Here is a 19,802-nt window from a genome sequence, read left to right as displayed (position 1 = left end):
ATTGGAGGACCCTGAGTTCAAGGCCAGCCACTGCTTAATAGCAGGTTCTAGATCACAAAGTCAGCCTGGACTACTTGGTGTTAGCTGTGAACTAGCAACTATATATATATATATATATATATATATATATATATATATATATATATATATATATATATATAATAGAGCATATTTTCCGGAAGTCAGCCTCACAGATAGCAGCAGGCGCCTTGCCAGCAAGATGTCTTTCCCTCTGTGGCAGACTCCCAGGACAAAGGTACTTCAGGGGAGGAATGCTATCTCCCACAGGCCAGGTAGCTTTATCTCCCTATCTCCAGCAGCTGGTCCTTCCTGTTGATTCTGGGCTGGGATCACTGCTGCTACAGGGAGAGGTAAGCAGTCTGCCTGAGTTTTTAAATCAAAAGTCTAATTCTTGGAGAATGACAGGCATGTAGAAACTTAGAGGCCTCAGATACCAAAGAGCTAATGCTCATCTTTGGACTGTTTAGTGAACATACCTAAGGTTCTCTTCCTCCATACCCCCACACATAAAATATTCCTTAAACAATTTTCAAAAGGGCAAGACACCCCCTGCCCCCTTCTCCAAATGCCATAGTGTATATTCCCTCATTTTTTCAGGGTAGTCCTGTTACCTTGGAGGGGTCAAAGTTTGAGGGGCACAGGGGAAGGGCCTTTAAAGATGGAGGCCGAGGCTGGGATTACAAGTCCCAGAAATTCTCCTTCTCCCTCCACACCCTGCCACACTCTCTCTGGCATTAACTAATCCTTGTCCAAAAGAGCCTTCTGGCTTATTGTCCTCTATCACATATGAGACCTTTTACATTAGAGCCTTCCGCAAAAAAAGAAACCAAAACAAAGTGAAAACTCACCTTCATTTTGAGAATTATTTTTTGGGTTTTTAGAAAACTTTTCTTGAATTACAATTTTGCTTGTGTGTGTGTGTGTGTGTGTGTGTGTGTGTGTGTCTGTGTGTCTTCTCTTCAGCCCACTAATCTACAGCAAGCTTTTCTGAGCGTCATTGAAAGGACTTCATGCAGCTGCTGGCCTTCCTGTCTTGTCTTTGCATTCTGATGCTATGATGTTTGGTTAACATCCATAAACTAAGAAGCAGGCTAGAAGTGAAATTTGCAGCACTTCCTCTTTGGGAGGTTTTGACTTGCTAGGGGTAGAATTGGAATGAGCATGCCCCCAAGGCCTTGGAGCTCCCTTTCCTCATTGTCCCTTATCTTGCCCTGTGTATCTTTTCCATTTGGCCCTCCCTAAGTTGCATCCTTTGCGATAATTTAGTGTGAAAAATTTCAGGTTGATTTTTAAAATACTTATGAAAATGTAAAAGGCTCAGAACATACTAAACAGTCTTGAAGGAGAGAAAAGTGGAGAGCTGATATTATTTTACCATAAGCGATAGCATCCAAAACCTCTGAAACTGACATATACAGATCAATGAAGACATCCATGAAAGAGAAACAAACTCAGAAATTGATGGTCTTTTATGCAGTATGGGATTTTCAATTGGCAGATAACATTGCATGCTCTGAAGAGTGTAGTGGGAAACATGTCTTTCCAGTAGTCCTAGAACAAATGGATACACATATGAAAAACAAATGCAGTCTTTTGTGTATACAAAGTTAATTCAAGATGAATAGTAAACCTAAAATGTAGACGCTAGGCCATCATCTGCTTAGTGAAAGTGTTCTGCCAGACGTAAAACCCCATTCTGTGTCTTATGTCAGAATTCCTTGCCTTTTGATCCATTTTCCTTGTCCTTGACACCCTTCAGCTCATTAGGACACCAGAGTAGCTCATTTTATAGGCACAACTTATTGCATAAGCAATTAATATGTTATTCTCTAATATGTACTGAAGTGTATAGAACAGGTTTTATAAAAAAAATCCAAAATTTATTAAATTCAGGGAGTGGCAATCCATAAAATGATTGCTTGCATTCTTCTGATTGTAAATCTTGTGTACATTTTTAAAATGTTGAAGGAAGCAATGCCTGCTGGGGGAAATGTTTTAGGTCTAGAAGCAGATGGTCTGAAATCTTATCTGAGGTCATGGGATTTAGAGGCCTCTGGTCTAGATTACAGGAGTGTTTGGGCCTGAATATTTAGGACACAGGGGAAGGCAACAGCTGACGGAAGTCTAGCCCAGCCATGGAGCACCACTGTACAGCACACCCAGATGGAGGGAGAATCAAGCTTGCACCGTGAAGCTGGGATTGTGGGAGACCTCTAACTGGTCACTAGCAGACCTGAGTTCTCACCCGCCATTGGTCACCGAGGTACTTTGAATCCGTGGCACCGGCCAGTTTCCACAGAAAAAGAAAGGCCTTAGTAAGGGAAAAAAAACCCTAGAAGGTACGCACTAAATTTATATATAGATTAATTTTCTATTTATAAAAATTCACTGTATAAAATGATGAGTTTTATTATTTTATTTTACTTTCTGTGTGGGTGTGTCTGTGTGTGCATATTTATGTGTTTGTATGTGAGCAGTGTAGATCTTTCTTCAGGGAAGGTCCTCCACCACCACCACCACCACCACCACCACCATCACCACCATCATTATCATCATCACTGTTGTTATTATTATTGACATGGTCTCTTCTGTGAAACTCTCCACAGGAGCTCACATGGCTTCCGTGAGCCCCAGTGGCCTGCTTGTCTTTGTCCCCAGCACTAAGATCACAGGCATAGGCTATGCTATTCAACAGTTTTTAGCATAATTTTTTTTTAAGACTGAGCTGTGACTGAGCTATCTCTCCACCCCTGACATTTTGCTTTCTTATTATATGAAATTATTTCTCAGGTTACTGCCTAACAGATTTAAACAGTGTTTGATGGCAGGTAAAATGGTGAGGAGTTCAATATCATTTAATCTTTACAAAGACTAATTGGGGTTAAAACCATTAAATTTACCCAATTTCCTGGGGGCAACTTTGAGATTTTGAGACCTTGTAACACTAACCGGAAGTTTTAGCAGAAGTCAGAGCTAAGCCACGTCACATACTGGGCCATCTCTATTTTCTTATTTGGTCCTTACAATAATTCTGATTCTTTATTTCATATACTCGATCACTTTCTGCACTAAACATTTTTATTTTTCAACTAGTCTACATTAAATAATGAACTATACAGCATGTATAGGCCTGTATTTGTGTAACTTTTGAATGTTGACTCACACCTCTGAATTTATTGTAGTTGACCTTGGTACTGTTTTATTGGGGCAAGTGGGGACTTTTATATGTTATGAAAATGTTCTATTACTGAATTAAACCCCACCCCAACCCACTACTATTAATGTTTATTATTTTGCCATGTTAACACCATTTTTAAAAAATTTTTGAGTCTTATTCTGACATCTAGTTCCAAAGTTATATCACTATGTTTATATTTATCCAAAGTTATATCACTATGCTTATATTTATTCATCCAAATATTTCTACACTTACTAAGGACAGAGGAAGAATGGAGCACTTCAGCACAGCACAACATACAATGGCATCAGGACAGCCATGTTCCATTCATTGTAGTTGATGGAGTGCTCAAAGTATGGTAGATAGAGATTCAGGAATGGTTTGGAAATGGGTAAAGGTTGGTTTACCTTACTTCCATTCTAAACTTTGCGTAGACAAATCCTGTGTGCCCTTTATGCAACTGTTTGCTTTGTGTTTGTTTGTTTGCTTGCTTTTTGTATCTTTTTTTTTTTTTTTTTTTTTTTGGTTTTCGAGACAGGGTTTCTCTGTGTAACCCTGGCTGTCCTAGAACTTGCTCTATAGCCCAGGCTGGCCTTGTACTCACAGTGGTTGGCCTGCCTCTGCCTCCTGAGTGCTGGGATTAATGTTGTATGCCACCACTGCCTGTCTGGTTCATTGTTTTTCTTATGAATTAATTATGGGAATTCTTCAGTATGGACACGGACTTCCAAGCATTGTTCATGTTTTAAAGTTATCAATATTTACTAAAGACTTTGCCCCTAATTTCTAAAATTCCTATATTAGATCAGACATGGCAAATGTGCTGAATAACAGCCAATACTAATAAACCCAGAAATTATGTTGATGTAAAAGTGATATTGCTACCCCATCTTCCAATTTAAAAAGTTAAGGAAATTAAAAAATAATTAGGTATTGAGCCACTGGGATTTGCTTTGGGATGAATGAATTGATACTGAGATGCTCAGGCTTAATATTTCTGGGACTAGAAGATAACAAATTCTACTCTTTGTGATGTTTGCTCCTAGCACCTGTGGCAGAGTAGGGTCTGCCTATAGCGGTCCTGAGTGCTGATTAACCTGTGTTTTTGAGCTATTTCATCATAAGTGCAACTATAAAGCCACTTTCAAATATAATGACATTGGATGCCAGAAGTACAAATTAGCTTATACTTGACAGCTTATTAAAACAAATTCATAATTTAATTGCAGTATCTTGATGTTTTGCCATTCTAAAGTTCTAGCAATCAAATTTGAAATGAAACACAACGCTTACAAATAAAATTTTAAGGGCGGAAGGGTCTAAGATTTTCTTTTTATATTCTCCTTCATATGAAATGTATTGAATAGAAGACCATTGCTGATTTTTGCCTGACAGAAAGATTGTCCAATATGAGTTGTCATACAAACAAAATTTGTGCATGGAATTACACAATACCAGGAATCATTTTTATCTATTAGTATAAACTTTCTTTAAGTATAACATGAAAATATTATTTAATATTGTACTTAGAATATGTTCAATCTTATAAAGTTTTTAAAAAATACTCAAAATAATCATTGGTATTAAGTTGTCAGAGGGATAAATACTGATAGATTTACATGTATTAATGGCTTTATATATTGATTCTAAATTTTAATATAAATGATTATAAATAAAGCTAAAATTTCTTGCGATTGGTTTATGGTTAGAATTTGTCCAATAATACAAATGTGTGATTTCATCCAGAATTTTAGTCCATACAAATATCTTAATAGTTTAGAATGAAGTTGCTGGAATTGATTTAAAGTTTGTCATTAGTTTTAAATCTACCTCTGTACAAGAGACAGTTTAGTGTGTTATAGATTTAAAGGCACATGTGTTCAAGGCCTTCCCATTTTAGTGACACATCTAAGTTGGACCTGCCTTTTTGAGAGCTGTGTAATAAAGAGCAGGTGGAACCCACTAGATCTTTCTTTCTGCTCCTTCTCATGTTGTCCTCCTCGTGAACTGTACAGTGCTTGCCTAGGTTCTCCCTTCTGAGTTCACCCGTTTTGCACTCTTCGTAAACTTGTATTTCCAAAAACTGTTCTACTTTTTTGGTTGATAGATCTTCAGATGTATTACAGCTTCTCAAAGCTATAAGAAGGGCGTGCACCCATAGCTGCCATTTTTTCCCTTTCTGTTCACGTGTGTACAGGAATTCTTACTCCCATGTGTTCATTTAGATATTTGTGCTTTTCTTTACCCCAGTTCTCTTTAGCAGTACTCCCTTCCTACTTGAAAACCACCTCCAGACTGTAGACATTTCTTCACTTAGTCTTCATCAAAATGCTCAACGCACCGAGCCTTTGAAACTTTAAAAATTCCATTTCAACATTCATATTTTTCTGTGTGTGTTTTTTTAAACTAAAATTTCACACAATGTATTTGGCTAATGGTTTCCCTTCCCCATCCTCCCAGATCCTACCACCTACCCACCCAACTCCAAGCCTTTCTTCTTTTTCTCTTTAAGAAAAAAAAAAAACAGGGGGTAGAAACATCATGAAAAAGCACAACGCACAAACACTCTCTCTCTCTCTCACACACACACATGCATGAAAAAAAACATGCAAACACAAAATCAGAAATCATAAAATACAAGCAAAAAGACCAGGAAGATAAAAAAATAAAAAACAAAGTAATATGAAATAGAACATCTACAAAAAACACTACTGAGTTCATTTTATTTTGGCCTTCTACAACTGGGCATGGAGATTACTTTATATACCCAGCAAAATTCCATTGGAGACAACTAATTTTTTTCTTCCCAAGCAGTTGTTAGTTGGAGAAAGCATCTTGTTTGGAGATGGACGATCATGGCCATTTCCCCCTCTAGAGCTGGTACCCTGTCTGTCTTGAACATGTGTAGCCCTTGTGTGTGCTACCACAGTCTCTGAGTTCATATGTGAACCAGCCCTGTTGTGTCTGGAAGACAGGTTCTTGGTGTCTTCCATCCCTTTGGCTCTTAAAATCTTTCTGCCTCCTCTTCTGCAAACCTACCTGAGCCCAGAGAGAAGGGATTAGATGGGGTCATCCATTTTTGTACTGGGGGTTCAAGGATCTCTCATTCTTTGCATGTAATCCAGCTGTCAGTCTCTGTATTACTACCCATCTACTGCAGGAGGATGCCTCTCTGATAATGGCTGAGTGGGGTTTCCCAGAGTGACTTGTGAAATCTATTTCTCTGACTTATTTCATAGACTTTGTATTAGCAGAATTTATATTTTGAATTTCTATTTGCTTGCCTTAAATGACACTTCAAATTTGATATCAAGAGTACTTATGCTTTTTTGATGCATAGACTTTAAGGGTATGTTTTTCTAGAATGAATCACTTCATTAGCAGCAAATCCTAGTACTCAGTCTAGCTTTTATGTCACATTGAGACTTATTTTTACACCTCATTATTTCTATGTGAAAAGAATACATGCTTCCTAGCTGTTTTAATCATTATTAATAAAGTACTCTTCAGTTTTGTGTTAGAGCCACACCTAATTAATTTTGTACTCTAATGAACCTTTTGAAATGTTCAGCAAAACTCTTCCAAATGAAATCCTGAGTCTTTAACTAAACACAGGTGCTCTTTTGCTTCAGTTTGCATTTGTAGAAGTGATATTACTTTGTTATTCTCAGTTAAATCGGTTTGTAGCTATTCCCTTCAAGATTATTCCTTGTAAGCAGCTCTTGTGATAAACTAGTATCATATACTCCAGTGCCTGTCTGGAGTATAACTGTTCCCAAAGAAGGATATCAAACATATTATTATCCCTAGTTTTGTCTGTAATAGCCAAACTTAGGTCACGTGACTTTTGCACTTTCCCAGAATGGCCTCCTATTTGGCATTTCATGTAACTATTAGGTTCACCCCTAGCATTTCATGTTAATTGTCAGATTACATGTTAAGTATTAGATTAACCCATAGCATTTCATATTAACTGGTAGAGTAACCTTTAGAATTTCACTTTCCAGACTAGTTCATAGTGTGGCTTTGTTCCTTTATGCCTATACTTCAATGTAAACAATAAATTACAGTTTCCTTTGTGCTCATTATTCTTTTCACCTCTGTAGCTTATTAGTGTACCTATAGTCCAGCAATTAATTTTGAACAATTGCAATATTTTCATATGCACAAAAACCAAGAAATGAATGATGTTTTTAAAGAACTTATGTAATTTACCTCCGAAATGGGTAGCAGGCATTTATAATCTATCTATCCATCCATCTATCTACCTACCTAGCTATCCATCATCTATCTATCTATCTATCTATCTATCTATCTATCTATCTATCTATCATCACCTCACAGTGAAAGTCTCTGCAAAGGATGGATCTTTTGAGCCTTGCTCATCAGCCTGTATACTCACAACTCCTCTCTGTACTTGGCAGAGTGAATCTTGAGTGAGTATTATGAGGAAGGGTAATGGCTTCCAGACTTGCCCCTCACAGACTGAGTTTGAATTGGAGTGGGAGGGTGACTGAAAAGATGAGTAAAATATGGAATGTTAAAGTAGTTCAGAACCACAGCTAAAGCTGCTCTGGTCAGATCAGCTTTGTAGTTCTTGTAACCCAGGATGCAGCTGCTCTGTGAGCCCCACAATGGGTATCAGGACTTCAAACAGCTGAGAAGCCCCTAATCTGACTGAGATGAAGCCCAGTGTCTCTTTCTGTGAAGAAGGAAACAAGGAGTCTGATGTGGAGCCTCTTACCATTGGTTTGGCGGAACGGTGGCAGGCTCCTGATCTCCACACCTGGCTCAGTTGGTCTTATCTTCTCAGCTCAGCCTCTCATTCCTAAAGAAACCTGTTTTCCCGCATACCAAGATTTCCTCCCTGACTCCTGAATACCCTCTTCATTTCTGCTTTGTTCTTCTGACTGTGCTTTTGGCCTTGTCCAGAATGAAAGTATCTTCTGCTGCAGGACCTTTCTTGTAGCCTTAGCTGCAGCTGCAGCATGCCTCCTGCTCAGGGCTGCCCATAGCTTGTTTATTTTGTACCGATCTCTGCTTGCTTTTATTCTTAAACCAGTGACTACAACGTGATTAATTAATGAGCATAAATACTAACCCATTTGGCCCTCTGTAACGCATGGCTTATAGTTTTATATGTTTAACAGTTTTATATGTATATCTTTCTATGTACTTCAACTAAATAGTAAATTCCTGGAAGACAGACATTTTGTGCTTTTCTTGAATATTTTATTCAGCATATCAACGTATTTGTATCAATGACTAGCCGGGCATTAATCTTATTCCAATTCAATTTTAATGTCAAAAATATCCCACCTCATCAAGCACACCCTGCTCTCGCATGTAAATTGAGTGGATGTTCTGTATCAGAGAAGACAGACCCATTATGTCACATGAGACACTTAATTTGGAATGCCTTGAGTTTGCAAGGGAGATCCATATAACTGACTGTGATATGTGATAGCTATTGAATTGTGGCTCTATTAATGTCATTTTGGATATGAAGTGTGTCAGTTCAGTACTTAATGTAAATGTAAGAACTCAAACAGTACTTAATGTAAATGCAGTCAAAGTGATACACGGCATATATCATAACTATCTGCACATAGAATTCTAACTGACCTTGGCTTTCTTATCGCACACGTAGGAACCTCTGCACAGATGAACGTTTGAAAGTATCATCGTCAGACATCTGTAACCATGGAGACCTCGTCAATGCTTTCCTCCCTAAATGATGAGTGGAGATCTGATAGCTACATCGAGCCCCACTACAAGGAGTGGTACCGTGTGGCTGTTGATGCTCTGATTGAACATGGGATCGACGCCTACCAAGAATTCCTCGTCAAGGAGCGAGTTTCAGATTTTCTAGCTGAGGAAGAAGTTAATTATATTTTGAAAAATGTCCAGAAGTTTGCACAAAACACAGAAAGTGGTTCTGATAGCTCCTGTGATGGTGCCTCATCGTCAGGGACTTACTGGCCCACACAGTCTGATGTGGAGGCTCCAAATCTTGATTTAGGCTGGCCATGTGTGATGCCCGGATTCTTAGGGAGTACGCATATAGACCTCCTCTTTCATCCGCCCAGAGCACATCTACTTACAATAAAGGAAACTATTCGGAAGATGATCAAAGAAGCAAGAAAGGTAGTGGTATATCTTTTTTCAAATGAAAAATATGAAATGTGGACAAGTGCAGTGTTCTATATGAGGGGTACATATGTTCACATAAAAATCTGTGGGGGTGGCTCATTCCTGTTAATTTCAGAAAATATACCTATAGATATATATAGGAAATGCTCACACTCTTCATCTTTTTCAAGATATACTTGTGTGTATGTGTGTGTGTGTGTGTGTGTGTATGAACACTTTTATCCATGTATGTGAGTACCCATAAAGACCAAAGAAGATGCTATATCCCCTGAAGCTAGAGTTACAGGCTGTGGTGAGCTTCTCAGGACGAGTACTAGGAACTGAACTTGCGTCCTCTGAAACAGCAGCAAGTGTTCTTAACTATTCAGTCATCTCCCTACCCCCTACGTTCCCCTTGTCTTATGTGTATAGGAGACAGTAGCAAGAGGCCCTTTAATTGAAGGATATTTCTATTAAAGAAATAAATAGAAAGTAATTTCTCTCACCATGTACCTAAGAAGCCCTGTGTCATTGGAGATGAAGGTACATGTGCTGGAATAAGATGATTTTGACTTAGAAAACTTAGAAAGTTTTCTTACTCTTTGAAAAATATGTATATTGGTGAATCTTTGTTTGCCATAGAACTAAAAACAAATTTTTGTTCTCAGAATGGTTCATTCTATTATTATATAAAGTTCTACTTAACTGTTTTCTGAATTATACATTAACATATAATATAAAGTCAACATTATGACAATTTTTTCAATCAATGTTCTGAAGCACTTAACAGTCTAGGGTCTTGTACTCTTTATCAATTACTTATATTGCCTCATGAATCATATAAAATTTATTTTAGAATTCAGATAAAGCTACAGAAACATCCTTTTAATCAATGAAAATTATTGAGTTTCTTGTGTCTTTCTTGTGTTTGTTTAAATGTGATGATCACCATGAAAGATATTTTTAAGACTATGGCAGCAATTCTTGTTATCGGAGGCCACCTGTTTGTTTCCCTGCTGCCTGCAGCTCAGACCCAAAATAACCACACAGAAACTGTATTAATTAAATCACTGCTTGACCTACTAGCTCTAGAGTCTTATTGGCTAACTCTTACATATTAATTTAACCCATCTCCATTAATCTGTGTATTGCCCCAAGGCTGTGGCTTATCGGGTAAAGTTCCACCATCTGTCTCCAGTGGGGCTATATGGCTTCTCCTGACTCTGTCTCCTTTCTCCTAGCATTCAGTTTAGTTTTCCTTGCCGACCCTATTCTGTCCTGTGCAGGCTTAAGACATTTATTAACCAATGGTATTCACAGCATACAGACGGGAACCCCATATTAAATGCCCAAGTTTAGAAGATTTAGGCCAGTCTGGGCATGGTGGCACATGTCTGTACTCTTGATAGAAAAGAGGCAGAGGCAGCAGGACCTTAAGACCATCTTTGGGGCCATCCTAGTCTGTCTGGTGAATTCTGGATCAGGCAGAGTTAGTGAAACACTGACTCAGGGTTTGTTTTGTTTTGTTTTAGGGAAAAATGGACAAAAAATAATTTTATTTATAGATTATCTATTAGGTCCATGCTGTATAATAGAGAAATTTAGGAAAGAAAAGGAATTGAGGAAACAAACAAACATCCTCATTTTCTTTCTATGTTGACATAAAACGGCTTGAAAAATAGTTTCATGAAGTATAAAAAACAAGGACCTCAGTTCTCAGTGACATTATAGTTTACAAGACATGTAACTAATACCTAAAAGTCATACAAGGGAGACACAGTGTTCTTAAGCTAGTGTTGGATGTAGGCTTTGTGAAAGGAAGGCCAAACCCTTTGAATTCAAATAACCTCACTCTTTAAGGGTGCTGATTTCATTAACCATATTATGTTGACAAAAATGCTTATCTCTTTTCATTACTAAACATTAGCTATTAAATGAGGACATAGTAGTGGACCAAGCTTTTAGTGACTGAGTTAAATTGTCAGACAAATCTTTTGAACTAATCTATTTTAAAAATTATCCTTTCTTTTTTTTCCAGTTTATTTATTTTTTATTAAAAATTGCCATCTCCTCCCCTCCTCCTCCCCCTTCCCTCCCCTCCCGTCCACCCATACCCCCACTCCCTCCCTCTCCAGGCCAAAGAGCCATCAGGGTTCTCTACACTATGTTGTGTCCAAGGTCCTCCCAACTCCCTCCAGGTCCAGGAAGGTGAGCAACCAAACTGACAAGGCTCACACAGAGCCCGTCCATGTCGTAGAGACCAAGCCCATCGCCATTGTCCTTGGCTTAAAAATTATCCTTTCTTTAGTGTTGGGAACAAATGGTACAATTATATTTTATAAATCAAGTGAGAGTTTCAAAAGCATAATAAGACATGGCACTTACCGGATTTTAATTTTTATCAGGAAGTATAATATACTGTGAGTCCCAGTATTAAAGGTAATCTGGGGACTGTGTCAGAGCAGTTGCAAACACACTGATCAGCCTCCCACAGGCTGTGAGACCATAAACATAATGCAGCTCCCCATAGAAAGTGAGCCTTACTCATGACCTTTTCATGTATTTTTCTTCCTAATGTAGCACTGTTTAATAAGCCTCTGAAATAATGTCTTTATCTGGAAACTCCCACTTGAATAGGGACTTTGAGAGGAACTGAAAGTCTATATTATAAAACAAGGTTGTATTCTGCTTCCTGTCCATACAATCAAGATGATATAAAATTAAAAAGCATTTCATATACATGCTGAGTTAGAGAGAATTATTTGATCTTACAAGTTGCATGCATTGCAGTTGAGTATAAATCATGGAAGACAAGATTTGCTGCTTTAGGAGATTAAATATTCTCATCTCTGTTTAGATGCAGTAATTATTAAGGTCGAGGGGCTCCATGCATAAAGGGGACTTCTTCAGGGATGCTGTATCTCAAGGTCTTTAGACAATCCTTCAGAAGGCTCTCCATTTATTTATAGATGTTGAAAGGATCCAATACTTGGGAAATTTGGTAATCTCTCTCTCTTTTAAAAATTCATGTTTAACCCAATAACTGGTTAAGGTCTTGTTAAAAATTTCAGTATAAAAGCAAATAGTCAGCCAGATATAGCTTTAGACACAGGGAACACCCAAATTCCAGATACAGAGGCAGGAGTATTGTGAACAGCATGAAGCTGTCTCAAAAGGCCAAGTTAATTAAATGTATAGTGAGAAAAAGCTACCATAAAAGCTGGAACATAGATTTTTAAATATGAATTGTGATCTTCATACCTGTCATCCTTACAACAGGAAATCATTCCCAGTTCTTATCCTTTAGAAACCTGTTAATCAGTGATAAACTTTGTTTTGGATTCTTTTTCAGAGGATTAATTTTCTTTATTAGTAGCTCAGTATATTATCATAAAATGGCATTGGGATGACCTTTTATCATAATGTTTTTTAATAATATAGATTTAAGTGATAGAAGTAAATTTCTTGCTAAACCTCCTTGAGAGAGACTTAAGCCTTGCAAAATTTTATAGAAATATTATGTTAAATAAACAAGGCTGGGAAAAGGGCCAGCAGAGCCAGAACATGGTCCCAAAGTAAGTTAAATCCATGTTTACTATTCCATTTGCAACTAAGCTAAGACACTTAGGAAAATAAGTGGAATTGTTTTGGGGGGATTTTGTTTGTTTGTTTTTACCCTTTGGGGATCTGCCACCCAGCTTCCAAATAAATACATGGAGACTTATCCTTACTTATGAATATGTACCCTTAGCTTGGCTTGATTCTAGCCTCTTTTCTAACTTAAATCATCCTGTTTGTTTTCTACATTTTGCCTCTGGGCTTTTTGCCTCTTTATTCTATGTCTTTCTTTCCTTCTTACTCCATGGCTGTCAGGGTGGCTGGGCCCTGGTATCCTCCTCTCCTTCTCTTCCTCTGGCTCCTCCCTCTTCTTCCAAGACTAGATTTCTTCTATTTATTCTCTCTGACTGGCAGCCCCACTTGTTCTTCTCTCTTGCCTCTCTATTGGCCATTCAACTCTTTATTCGACCAATCAGGTGTTTTAGACAGGCAAAGTGGCACAGCTTCAGAGTTAAACAAATGCAACATAAAAGAATACAACACATCTTTGAATCATTAAACAAATATTCTGCAGTGTAAATAAATATAACACATCTTAAACTTATATTCCATAACAAATAAGTTTCTTATTATGCAAAAAAAAATCTTACATTCAGGGAAAGCATGTAAATTCAGTATCTGGCAACTAAGGTGTTTATTGGACACCAAACTCACCTTCCCATTCTTGGACAAAAAGGTGATACTTTCACTGTATCTTGTCTGTTTTTACTCAGAACAAATGTGTGTACCTGTATGTGACTGTGTGTGAGAGACTCTGAGTATGTGTGTGTAATATATAATTTACATACACTCTTTATGTTTATTTTTTCACTTGTTTTGTGCTTAAGGTTGAACACAGTGCCTCACATGCACTGAGCCTGCACCATCTACCATTGAACTATTGATTCCCACTCCTGAGTGCTTTTGAATGTTACTATTGAACTTTTCTTTCTAGCTTGTTATACAGTCTATGAATCACTTTGTTTTCCTAACTAGGATATTATTTTATAGCATTTAATAATCTATATTTTTGAAATTTATGCATATCATTTCTTATCAGTTATTGCTTAGAAGTTGTTTTGTGATCCCTTTACTTTATTATTTTGTATTTGTTTATTTTGTTCTCTTTTGAGTTTTCACTTTGGAAAAGACAATTTCAGCTACTCTCCTACATATTCTGTAAAGTAATGTATTTCAACTTCCTTAACCCCTTTCTATGCTTTTCTGTGTGGCTGGTATAGCTATATGTGTATTGTCTTCATATATTCTGATAGTGTCTAGCATGACTTTTCCCAGGCAATTATTAAGATCTAAAGAAGTGTTCCCAAGATTATATATGCATGTATGGTAATTACTGTGGACTCTTGTGAAACGTTCCTACTGATGACTTTAAGCAGTTATCTTTCATGGAGTGTATTTTCTACGTATTCTGTGCTATGCATCCAAGGAGCTGTTACTTCTGATGTTCTTGGGTCTGGGTGTGTTTAGAAAGCTGTTTGCATCTCTGCTTCCTCCTGGGTCCTCATGCTAGGACAGCTTCTTTCTTGAGATAGAAATCTTACTCCTAGGAATCTGGAATCAGGAAGATTCATGAGCAGAAGTGTAGTTTGAATGAGGGCGGAGTCATTCCTGCAGCACCACATCACTGAGGCTCAGGTCTCAGCTCCACCCTGAGTCACTCACCCTGGGAGTGTTTGTTTGGCCTTGTTAGTTGTTAGTAATACATAAGGATATTGCTCACCACGGGGCCCCACAGATGCAAAGGTGAAGGAGAGCAGAGGATGGCTGCTTTTCTTGGGAATCAGCTCTTGGAGTGAAATTAGTGCTGAATGAGGTATTTGATCGCAAGGACTCTGCTCTAACGGTGACATCAGACAAGTATTGTACCTTTTCAGGATCAGCATTGTCACTTATTTCATAAAAGATATAAAACAAAATCTTTTGTGCATCTTAAAATTCCAGTAGCCCTTTCTAAGCCTCTGACAGTTCTTACCAACTCAAGATTTTTTTGTGTATAAATCTGGCTGAATTAGTATACGATGTGAGTGAGCGCCATTGTGTCACAGAGTGACGCCCCTTTGCGTCACTTTGCAAGCATGTCCTGTCTAGCTAAGCATCTCTTAAGTATTTATCCGCACCTCCATTATTCTAGGATCATCCCCCAATGATCTCAGACTCTGTTGAGAGTTTCCTTTCTGCCTGATCTCTGTTCCGACTCTCATTGTGAATCCTTTCATTGAATTTGACTCAAAATTAGTTCCTTCCTGGAAGTCATATTCTGTGTCGTCACATTTAATGCCATCATTATTCAGTGGCACTTGAATTGAGTCACTTTTCCTTGAATGAGGTGCATTCTGTAGAGGTGCATATTTATGTTTGAGAATATATGTGAAAGAAAAAGATGAAGGGAAAGGAGAGAGATGTGGTCTGTGGAGACAGGTTTTCTCTGTGTAGCACTGGCTATCCTGGAACTTGCTCTTTAGAAGGCTGGCCTCAAACTCAGAGAGCCACTTTCATCTGCTCCTAGAATGCTGGAATTAAAGCTGTGTGCTACCACTACTGGTTGAGACTACATTTTATAGGAACAGATTTTAACAACTTTACAAAGTTAGATGTTTTCATGATAACAACAACAACGACGATGACGATGATGATGATGATGATGATGATGATGATAAATAATGACAAAGAGTAAGGAGCAGGTATCATTCCACCAGGGAATGAAAGAATATTGACAATGAAGAGATAACATGTCCTGATTACAGGTAGTCCTCTTTAAAACACTATAGATTTGATAAGCTAAAGACCTTTGTATTCACTGAGGCTTCATATCAAAGGTTAGTTTTCAGTCTGGGTGTGGTAGACATATGTGTAATGGGCCTGTCTACATTGTGAATTCCAGACCAGCAAACACTGCACAACTAGACACTAACAACCCAAACAAACCAACAATAATAGCAACAAAACAAAATGAACAGCAACGGAAATAACTTGGTTGGCTTTCTTGATACTACAAGGCATGGCTTTATTTTGCCTGCCAGTCTTCTCAATGAGAGAGCAATGCAAGTGTGCAAGGGAGCCTTAATGGGATGATCATGTGCAACATGACATTTTACGTTGTAGGACTCCACTCTTCAGTTTTATCATTCAGCATATACTTTTATATCAATTATTGGGATCTTTTAAGTCATTCCTAGTGATCTAGAAACACTTTACCATCAGGCCTGGAAATGACATTTTCTGAAAATTTAGAGTAGAAAAATTATGATGCAGCTATGTGTGATAGCGCACATCTCTCATCCTAGTACCCAGGAGACTGGGGCAAAAATTCTGACAGAAATTCAAAGACAACTTGGCATACACAGTGAGGATCAGGCCATCCAGCACGATGTAGCCATACCTTTCTTTCAAACATAAGAAGTTAAGAATAAAATTGAAAAAATAGATAAGAAAGAAAAATATAATACATAATTTATGTGATAAAATGCCATAAAAATAGACATTGGCAAGTTTATTAGTTCTATAACAGTATGTATTGAAGATTCATTTTTCTTTTTTCTTTTCATTTTTTTTCAGAATACTCATATCCCTTATGTAAAACACTGAAAATAATAGTAAATGAAGTAAGAAAATAAAATTCAGCCAATTTACAGTTGAAAAAAAATTCTTACTTATTAGCTAAATAAGCAAATGTCAAAAAATCAGTGTCCCTAAGTGTAGGTAGAGACTGCTTGTTCTTTTCCCAGCCACCCAGACCTAAAATAATCACTGAGAAACTATATTAATTAAAACACTGTTTAGCCTATTATCTAGGACTTCTTATTAACTAACTCTTACATCTTAAATTAACATATTTCTACTATTTTATATTTTATCACAAGGCTTATGGTTTTCCAGTAATTTCTACCAGGTGGGCATCTTTCTCCTTTGGCAGATACATGGCATCTCCCTGACTCCATATTCTTTTCTCCACTATCTCTGCTTGGAATTCTGGCCTTGCTCTATTCTTCACTGTCATCGGCCCAAGCATCTTATTTATTCATTAACTAATCAAAGCAACATATATACAGAAGGACTTTCAACACCATTTCTCCTTTTCTGTCTAAATAAACAGAAAGCTTTTAACTTTATTATAGTAAATTACATATACAAAACAGGTTTCAAGCAAGAATTACAGTTACAGTATTTATATCTATTTTATCTTTTATCATAACTAAGGAAAACTATAAGTATAACTATTCTTCAACTCCATCAAGGACTCCAGAAGGATATAATATTACCTAAGTAAACAGGAAGTGCATTGTAAGCAACTTCCAAAACTATAGAATTGACAGAGATACCTAGCTGTCTGGACAAGTACCCAAAGTTCTTCTGTAATATTGGGGCATCCATTTTCAGTCTATAGGCCCATAGTATCTGGAAGATTTTTCCATGAAGCAGGAAATTTGAAAGGTTGTTTTACCTATCTTGGCAGTTTGTCAGTCACTTTCTTCTGTGTCCTGCAGAATGTCTGGCAGTCTCTTTTGTGAAGCTGGAAACCTGAAGGACCATCCTGTCTTTTTTTTTTTTTTTTTTTTTTTTTTTGGTTTTTCGAGACAGGGTTTCCCTGTAGTTTCTAGAGCCTGTCCTGGAACTAGCTCTTGTAGACCAGGCTGGCCTCGAACTCAGAGATCCGCCTGCCTCTGCCTCCCGAGTGCTGGGATTAAAGGCTTGCGCCACCACCGCCTGGCTCATCCTGTCTTTTAAAATGTTCAGCAGTCACTTTTCTGTGTGTCCTGCAAGTCCCGTTCATACAGTATACCATTAAACAGTCTAGAAGAGCAGTGTTTTTGCCCAAATAGCTAACAAACTCCATAAGGAGCCTCTTCAATGCCCATCATCCTCTTGAAGTAGATTGGTGCTGCCAGAAGCAGATTTATCTCATTGTCATGAAAAGTCCTAAGTTCTTATTAAAACATTTTAAGTGCTGTATTCTGTTAGTCTTTGAAAGGTTTGAAGAATACCTATGCATCTGAAATATATCTATTTCTGTACATCTAGAAAATCTAACTAACATGACTACAAGCTTGACTATTATAGATAACTATCTATTAATTTGTATTTTAACTATACACTACATCTTTAAATGAACTATACAAACATAATACAAGAGCAGAAATACACATAACAAAATTGACCTTAAATTTGTATCAATAGACCAAGGTATTCATTTTTATAGCATATCCTCCTTTAAATATAAACAAACATTTTAAATAATATTAGGAAATTTTTGTATAGTTCTCTCCAAACTGCTTCCTGATTTTTGTTGGGTGAAGTATTTTGGGGTGTTCATGGAGACATTTTGGGGAGAGGTCTTGATTCATCAAACCACATTAGTCTGGAAGGAATCCATAGGATCTCATCCTCTGTGGAAACAAAAGCAGAACCTCTTTTCCAAAGAAACATATGCTTTGACCCAAATTTTGAAGTCAGGATACCTTTAAAGTATATATGTTGGTTTAGCTTAGCAGCCCATACAATGAACTGTCTTTCTGTACTTAGCTCATTCACATTCACAGTCAAAAATTTCAAAGAAAGAACAATAATATACATAATCCAGAGTCTATGTGTAATTTTTATCTTTACATGGCTTACTTTTCTTTAATCCTTTAATCTAAGACTGTCTGTACTATGTCTCTTTAAAGACTTTAGTTTTTTTAATCATTTATCTTTTTTATAACTATTTTTTTCTCCTTTCCAAGAGACATTTATCCAACACTGTGACACACTTAGAGGTCTTTTTTATTTGAACTTGTCTTTATTGTGTGCCTATCTGTAAATATTTTTTGACCAGGAGCACTTTTTTTCTTTTTTAAATGATAAGTGGGCATGACTAGGATTAACTCCACAGCCCTGCCTGTTGGCTCTGCCTAGTCCAACATGGCAGAGGCATGTTCACTGCCACTGAGAGCCATACACACAACCCCAGCTCCAGGGTAGCAGTGGGTCTATGTCACTATTAAGCAATTAGTAACATGCTGCTCACAGACCCCGTTTAAGTGCTCAGCCTCCTGAAAGAGCCAGAAATGTTCATGCAACTAGCATGAACCAGGAACAGGAAGCCCTCCCCTAAAGAAGCTGCACAGCCTTTGCTGCCAATGATGAGTCAGAAAGACCTCTCTTAAAGGAGCCATGGAGTCCCAGCTCGCCAGCAGCAAAGCCCATTCAAAAAAAAAAAATGTGGCTACCAAGAAGCTGTACTAAACTCTGTTCTTTTCTTTCTAGAATTCCTTTCCAAGATCTCTCAGACTTTATGTGGATGTATTTAGTCCCACATTGGCACCATATGTTAGCAATTACAATAAAGTAGTCCCAAACTAGCTCATAATGGAGTATAATAAAGGATTTTTTATTTAGGGGTAGACGCACAGATCAGCAGCCCTCTGCACAAGTGGGGAACAGGAACCAGTTCTAGCAGCCAAGGGAGGGAGCCTGCGCATGTTTCTATATCTGTTTATATAGTACCCAAGGCCATGCCCAAAGTGGGCCAGCATCTCAAAGGCCATTGGCTGAAGGTGTTCCCACAGCACCCAAGTATGTGCTTGTGTGTGTTTTTGTATTTGAATGCCTTTCCCAGATCATTAGAAAGAATGTTCATTTGTCAAGTACTAGATACCTATAATATTGTGAATAGTATAAAAGGACCACCTCTGCTTTTTTTTTTTTTTTTTTTTTTGCTTCTGATTTTGCCATAATCAAATGGTAGAACTTTTGCATAGTATGGAACACCCTGGGTACAAGTGATAAGGGGTTCCCTGTTGTGTGGAAATTTTAAAATTGCTGGCAATATGGCTGCTTAGAAAGGCCTCTGGCTTTTTATTACAGTGTAGTGCTG

At 37.6% G+C, this 19,802-nt stretch overlaps 1 protein-coding gene across 1 annotated transcript in view; it reads left to right on the top strand.

Annotated features, from left to right (window-relative positions):
• Positions 1 to 8,902: 8,902 nt before the first annotated feature.
• Fam83b (family with sequence similarity 83 member B) overlaps positions 8,903 to 19,802 on the top strand; it is a 51,400-nt gene continuing 40,500 nt past the window's right edge. The window contains exon 1 of the mRNA XM_038321135.1: positions 8,903 to 9,346. Coding sequence (XP_038177063.1) covers positions 8,903 to 9,346 — 444 coding nt within the window. The remainder of the gene's footprint in view (positions 9,347 to 19,802) is intronic.

The sequence above is a fragment of the Arvicola amphibius genome, chromosome 3 (genome assembly GCF_903992535.2).
Source record: "Arvicola amphibius chromosome 3, mArvAmp1.2, whole genome shotgun sequence".
Lineage (NCBI taxonomy): Eukaryota > Metazoa > Chordata > Mammalia > Rodentia > Cricetidae > Arvicola > Arvicola amphibius.
This window is presented reverse-complemented; position numbering and strand designations above follow the sequence as displayed.